The sequence below is a fragment of the Antedon bifida genome, chromosome 4 (assembly GCF_963402885.1).
Source record: "Antedon bifida chromosome 4, ecAntBifi1.1, whole genome shotgun sequence".
NCBI lineage: Eukaryota > Metazoa > Echinodermata > Crinoidea > Comatulida > Antedonidae > Antedon > Antedon bifida.
In genome coordinates, this window is record NC_136229.1 from 24,289,268 (window position 1) to 24,297,054 (window position 7,787).

Here is a 7,787-nt window from a genome sequence, read left to right on the forward strand (position 1 = left end):
CATTTTCTCAAGCTATATACCTTCTCAAGTTTTTTTGGCTTTACATTTGGCCTGCGTATCTTCCCTTTTAAATCAAATTTAAATGTTTTTCCTAATAACTCTCGTAGGGCTTCGGGATTGGTCACAGGTTAAGACTTAGTTATTTACCCGGATAGCCATAAAAATGATTACATTTTTTTAAATTTTGATTTTTTTGTTATATTTTGCTCAGGTAATCATGAGAACTTTGGTGCTCTTAGCGATGGCGTTCATGGTAGCTGAGGTGTACGCTACTCACTACCGTGGCGGTACGTTTTACTATGAAAGACTCGGAAAAGCTAAGGTACCTGTATGATTTTTATGACTTTCTAGTCGTTTGTTATTTTGACGTTTCTCAAACATCTTCTTTCTCCTCATGACCCTGAAAATTGAAATAAAATCAATCGTTATTGCACTGAAGAACGTAGTTACTGCAGTAACTGCAGTAGAAAAACTTTGACAGGATCACTTATTAGAATAAAAGTCAAATAAATTTTGCTTTTGGTAATATAACACTTGATATGTAAACTTTGGTTATGTGTTGATATGGGTAAGTAATATAAAGTATTTTTGTCAATAGATCCGTGTTTACTGGCGTCTATCTTTCAAACTGACAACGGATTACCCAGAATACTATTGCAATAAAATAGGAGACAACCTGATTGCCGAAACACTTCTTGCTTTAACATGTATCGATTGTGGTACCAACACGACCATCTTAACCCCACTGAAACTAAAATGTACCTCAATTTCACAAGAAATGGGGTGGAGTCTTCTAGATGGACAAGTTGATTATACGGCAGACCGTAAAGAATTCACTATGGCGTAAGAAATTTTACTATTATTTCAGTGTACATCAATTATGGAGAATTACACGCATAATTGTAAGCTCATTACCTCGTTCTGAATTTTAAGCTGTAGGCCTACGAATAATCTTCATTTTATTATTAAGCATTTTTTTTTAGATTCAAGACAATTGACACGTGTACCGACAGTAGCTGGATTAAGCTTGAAAATTACGGTGCTGGAAAGTGTTGGTCACTTTTGACCAAAGTTGACACTTCGATAAAAAACGACTCTCCACAAGTCCAAGCCGGTTTACCAGTTTATAGAGTCAGACATGGTTGCAAAAGACTTATCGACCTTAACCGTAAGTGTTAGGAACAGTGGTATAAATATTATATTATTAAGGAACAATTTGTCCTCTCTCCGAAGACGAAAATATCTTTTAGAACAATTAGGCGTAATATTTCAACACATCAAATTAATTTCATCATCTTAATCTTTCAGCCACTGATGGGGATGGAGACCCGACAAAATGTCGATGGGCAAATGATGATGAATGCCCAGAGGGTCGAGATAGCAATGATGTTGATCGTGTATGTGGACGGGCAACGTCATTGACAAAACTTTATCAGGCATGTATGGTTTTGGAGATTGTTGCGTTCGAAAAGTTATGGAAAAGCTACCAATCAAAAACATTTTAGTATTTGTTGTAAATATATAGTGTAAACATGAATTTGAAATTAAATTGTTGTTGTCTTAATTTTAGGAAGAATGCAAGATCGAGTTTATTACCGGAGAAGATGATTTACAAGGGTGGTATGGCGCTTCCGTTATGATCGAAGATTTTCCTGATGAAACTTACAGGAAAGCTAAGAGTACAGTTCCATTCCAATTTCTTCTTGACGTAACTGCACGTAAGTTTCATCTAAAGCTTGGTTCCCACAGGGACGCAACGCAAGGACGTAACGCAACGTAAGTAATTTGACCAATCACAAGCAATGGCCCTTATTCGAACAGCCGCTTGTCATTGGTCAACTAACCTGCGTTCTACTGTACGTCCTTTCGTTGGGTCTCTAGTGGGAACCAAGCTTAATAGTGTTATTCACCCAAAGCTATATTCACACTCGTTCTGCTTCACGGAAAGGAAGACGGTGTTGGTTGTTAAAAAAAATCATAATACATACATTAAACGGCTGAGGTTAAGAACAGAAAATCTCGCAAACAACGTATATAGTTTGCATCTCTGTAAAATATGGAGATTAATTATAATAATGTACTTGTTGAATGATTTGATGCTTTTTGTAAAAACAACTTTTGTAAACGTTATTAAATAACAATGTTTTGCAGTGGTTTAAAACTTATGAACACTATCTCTACCTCTTACTAAATCGAAACCAGATGAAATTGTTTCCTCAATAGTATTATTTTTCTTATTTTTTAACCGTAAAAATAAGGCATGGAATAACCTTCGAAGCAATAACAACCAAATTCAACGAACAATTCAACACCATTTAATTTGTCTTTCTCTTATTCTACGTTTTATTTTATCATTTTAACTGTGAACATTTTATTCATTTTTTTCTGTGCATTTAAAGATAAAATGTTGATAATATATTGTAATGTAGGCCTACAGTAAATGTATTATCTTTTATCTACTTTTAAAGTCATAACTGTGATACTGAAAGTGTTATCAAATAAAGAAATAATGTGAATTATAAATATGCACAATTATGTAATAGGCTTAAAACATATCCGATTCTACGTATAATATTAATTCAATTCGTTTCTCTTCACTAGCCGGATCATGTGTAGGACCAAAGATTGACCTAGAAGAGTGCAGCGTGATTGCACCCGGAGAAACGTGGGATAGTGAAGTCACTGCTTCGATACAAAAGGGCTCAGATGCATCAACGTATGTGCTTAATATTTTTAATAATTATAAAATATTGCCTATTAAGAATAGGAATATTTAAAAGTAAGTAAAGTAAAGTAAGTAAGTAAAAATATTATATATTATGAAAAGATAATAATAAATAGCATACTCCACAATAATGTTGACCTTACTTAATTTCAGTATAACTGAAATCCAAGGCAGTTATCCAAGTGGAATGGAAATGTCATACGTTAAAGGTTCAGAACCAAGAAAGAGGTTTGTCAAAGCAAAACTGTCTTTTACCCCTGAAACAGAAGGGACCTATGTGTTCAGCTTCACAGCTACTGATGAGAATGGGTAAGTAGGCCTAGACATACGAGGCAAGATCGGATGCCATTCATTGCTCATGCGCATGGAGCAGTCATTACTCTTGGATCAATCGGCTAAAATGCTATTGTTATTAATTTTATAAAAAAAAGTAGAGTAGTCTTTAAAATAATTCACTTAGTTATGGTGTAAAAATTATTTTAGAACCATATCAATTTATTATATTAATTTATATTTTTGTACGTTTTTGTCGAAATAAAATAAAAATTATTATTATTCAATTAACTTGCAGTGTTCAAAATGATCCGAAGTCTGGACGTTTGATTGTATCAGGTAAGATTATAAGTTAATTTTAATTAATTATTTTTAATCAAAGTGTACAGACTGTTTAAAGCATTACGTATATTCCCGTGGATGCGCATGCGTTCACGGTTTTACCTCTAACGGAGGTCGCAACTTTAATTGCTCTTGCTTTGTTTACAGTATTTGTATTTGCTTTTATTATTTCTTGTTATTTTATATCATTTTTTGGAACCATTTTACTAGATTTCTTTAAACATGGTTAGAGATATTTTTTCATCACACCATTAATCATTCAGCTGGAATTACAACTCTTGATTGTTGCTTATGACACTGTACGTTTTCTGTGCTTTTATTACTGGTTTAGCGGACGGTCTTCCCTTCGAACAACAAGTATCCCCTCCTGTTATTCTATCAGAGCAGTCTACCCCAGTTGTCAACTCTGAGTACGAGGGAACAGACGAATTTTGGACAATCAAATTTGATTCACCCGTAAGTACTGTATAGTATCCACGGTAACAGTATTTGTTTTACAAACGTTTTAGTGCAGAAATCATGATAAATGCAATAAATGTTATAAATCATACATGTTATGTCAACGGCTTTCTCCGACTGGCCATGTCATTCAGTTATATATACCTATTTTTTATATAGTTGAGAGAAATTATTTAGAGGGTTACTGTAAGTATACAGTATTCACGGTTAAAAAATGACGTTTGGTGATGGCGCTAGTTACTACAGAATGGCCTAATGCATTGCAAACTGGATACACATTGTTAATTGCTGTATTTGTGGATTGATGTTTGATTCAATATATTTAATGTTGGCACAATACAAAATAAACAAAATGCTAAGGATTTTCAGAAGCGAACTAAATCACTGTATGAAGACTTTCCTATAATTAAATACAAATATATAACTTATAATTTTGCCTACTGTAATTTATGTTGGAGAACCCGGGTATGGCGTCAGAAAATAGAGCCATTATAAACATATCATAGCCATATATGAATATATAGGCCTACCCCAATATCATATATATAATTTTACTTTATAGGTTACACGTCCAGAATCCAAGTCACTCATCAAAATATTAGACTTGAAAGGGAATATAATTACCAAGTATAATGCTGTTGATAAAGATGTAGTAAGGTTTCCCAAAAGTGATCCAACTATTGTCCAATACCCAGCACCAACTGGCCTAGAAGGAGGCAAAGGTTATCTTGTAAATGTTGAGGCAGGTTTCGGTGAGCGAGTCTGGAAAACTCCATGTGGCCGCAGCGCCAAGGCTGTCAGTGATGAAGGGATATATAAGTTTGATATCCGTAAGTGAAAATAATATCAATGACAGTAATCTTTATTTCTTTAACGAAATAAAAATAAAAGAAAAAACCGGCTGCATAAACTGCCTCTAACAAAATTATGCAATAAAATCAAAAGCATCTCGTTTTATTGTAGGAATGGTTTCAAATATACATCTAAAAATGTATTAAGTTTTATTTTCTCATTTTCTATAGCTAAGCCACCAGAGCCAGAAGTAGAATGCGGTGATTCTTACATAAAAGTAAGCATCCCTAAAACGTACGTGAATAACATTCCAGCAAGTGAGCTTCACCTTCACGACACAAGATGTAGAATTCAGGACAATGACCCAATGTACTACACGATTGAGTTTGGCTATGACGAGTGCGGAACTATCATTAAGGTATCAATTGTGCTATTAATAAATTTAAAAATTAAAATGTTTCTTTTTATTGGCCACTGCATAACAATTATCGTATATAGAATCTAGTTAGCTTCTTCTCTTTAAAAATGAACTGAACTCCGTACAGTAGTTGATAGACAGTAGTTGATAGTTAAATCAATTATTAATAATAAATTGTTTTAAAACATGTTAGTATGTTTTTTTTCCAGCGTTCATCAAAATCGAAAACTAAATTCTACAACACAATCCGAGACGACCCTAAACCAATCTTTCCCGGTGCACCAGTAACCAGAGCAAAGCATAAGGTTGAGATGCAAATTATTTGTGAAATGAGAGGAGTTGGTGTTAATGACGTATTCTTCAAACCAGTAGCAGCCGTTAACCCTGAAAAATGCAAAGCAACTGGAGAGTTTAAGACTTTTCTTAAGATGTATGAAGACTCAAGTTACAACAGAGACATCACTGGAACTGCATCAGTTGAACTCAAAGAAACCTTGTACTTTTCTGCGCAGAGCACCTCTTCGAAGGACGTTGCCATTGAAAGCTGCAGAGCAATGGCTAAATTCGGAACATGCACAGAGAATGACAAGAAGTACACATTCATTGAAAATGGGTAAGATGCCTCATTTTCTCAACATTTGTTTACTCATTTAGCTAATCATTACAATTTTTAAAAAAATAGTTACCTGTACTATCTATTGATCCTGCTACTTTGACGAAATGAATATTAATTGTATTAATATAATTTTAATAAAGAAGGAAGAAAAAAAAATGTTTTGATTGGCTTGACTTGGTAATGATGTGGACTAGCTGTCCAATATTTTCGAATATAAAGATGGAATGGGAGATGGGTACGATTTATGCAGCGCTTGGTTAAGGTGTAAAAAGGTGTAAAATGAACATAATTATATGTTCTGTTTTATGGATGTTCTCTTTTGTTTGCCTGGCGTTTCATATGGGCCTAAAATTGGTTGTAAATGGTCCAGCAATAACATACGAAACTTAAACACATGACACGGCTATGATGTTCAACAGTGTCTATAGAATAGCACATTGTTATACAGTATAATGAATTACAAATAATTATATCTTTTTTCTTGATTGTTTAGATGTGGTGTGGACTCATCCGTAAGTCTTACTCCTTCTGGTTTGGATCACCGTTTCTCTATTAAATCATTTGGATTCCTGCAATATGGCTTAACTAACGAGGTAAGATAGCGATAACATTTACTGTTATCAAAATTGGCTCATCATTAAACACTATATTTCAACTAAGGGCCACATTTAGTTAGTGGTTAGTGTGATGTTGGTGGAAAAATATCATGTATTTGTATTACCGTTGTCAAGACTGACCTCTCATTAAATATGCTACAACAAAAAGATACTAGCTGAGATTTGCTATTTATTCATACTTTTAGGCCACCTGTCTTTGAATATAATAAAAAAGATCGATTTATACTGAATGCGAACACTACTAAGTGAAAAGCAAACTAGTTACAAAATGATAAATTTTTTTTCATAGATATTTGTGAAATGTAAGATGGTATCGTGTAAACCTGGAGCAAGTAGTTCACGTTGTGCTGACCTCAAGCGTGGTAACTGCTCCAGACGTCGCCGAAGTATCGGGAACTTTGAAGAAGAACATGATACATTCATGACATTTAGAATGTAATAATGACTAATGAAATTCTAAAGTTTTATCTGATAACCGAATGTGATTTTTTTCTTTTGTGTGAAATAAATGTTTTGAGAAGTTACATGTTGAATTCTGTATTTATATATATGTGACAATTAAAAATGTGGACAACCTACGACCTACGCACTGTATTTCATTCCAGACCAACAGCAATCAATCATCGCCACTAACAGGCTGGTTTAGGGTTATACATTGTAATAATATATTCTTCAAAAGAAATCTTATATTCAAGATAAAATCATTTAATTTCAGGCATTACTTTAATCTTGAGTACTAGAATCATAATATATAACCCCTTGACTTCCACGCAAAGAAGCGGAAGTCATCGTCGCCATTAACCACCTTCCGGAAGATGTTGGGATTACGGAGCCATGTGTGTACCTATTTATTATCCTCTAATAACCCACCACGTTGGCAGTATTTTCAAGACGAGGTGATCCGAAAGGAGGTAATCTTTTACAGCAAAAAGGCCAGTGTATTATAATTTTCTAATATATATATATTAATTGCTGGTAGCCTTCTCGTAATGTTAACAGCACACTTTATTTAAAGAACGTAGGCATACACAATTACTTATACCATGGCATTATTATTGCTGTTGAATGATGTGGAATCGCGTTGAGATAGTGTATGTAAAGACCGAGTGAAAACAGCCCCGAGAGACTCCCACAAACTCAGCCAATCGGCCCTAATAAATTATGCAACGAACCGAATTACGAATAATCTATTGACATAATTTGTTAATTTAATATACAGTTCTGATCACCTAAAATTAATACAACAAAGAGCTAGAACTAATGATTTCTTTAACAGTACGTTCATTAGATTATCTCGGATCTGGGACTTAATAAACTAACCAATGTTTGGTCTTAACCAATTTATTTTAGTTATTTAAAATGTGTAAAAGTGTGTCACTGCAGGCTGGGACGTCCCATCGAAATCGATTGAGTTCGCTGTAGGAGTCCTCGTGTCTAGCATGTATGGGTGCATGTGTTATTGTATGTTTTTTGAAATCCTGAATAACTTGAATTGAATTATTAATAATAATTTAATAATGGGATGTCAAATGGTAGGACGTGGAA

The 7,787-nt window shown here is 34.0% G+C and overlaps 1 protein-coding gene across 1 annotated transcript; it reads left to right on the top strand.

The window, feature by feature from the left end:
- Window positions 1-1,308: 1,308 nt before the first annotated feature.
- LOC144840975 (scavenger receptor cysteine-rich domain-containing protein DMBT1-like) lies at window positions 1,309-6,768 on the top strand. Its single transcript, XM_078697088.1, has 11 exons — window positions 1,309-1,440; window positions 1,575-1,718; window positions 2,602-2,716; window positions 2,879-3,034; window positions 3,297-3,337; window positions 3,672-3,796; window positions 4,362-4,629; window positions 4,822-5,009; window positions 5,219-5,622; window positions 6,119-6,218; window positions 6,532-6,768. The coding sequence occupies exons 2-11, from the start codon at window positions 1,637-1,639 to the stop codon at window positions 6,679-6,681; spliced, it is 1,629 nt and encodes a 542-aa protein (XP_078553214.1). The 5' UTR covers window positions 1,309-1,440; window positions 1,575-1,636; the 3' UTR covers window positions 6,682-6,768.
- Window positions 6,769-7,787: the final 1,019 nt, after the last annotated feature.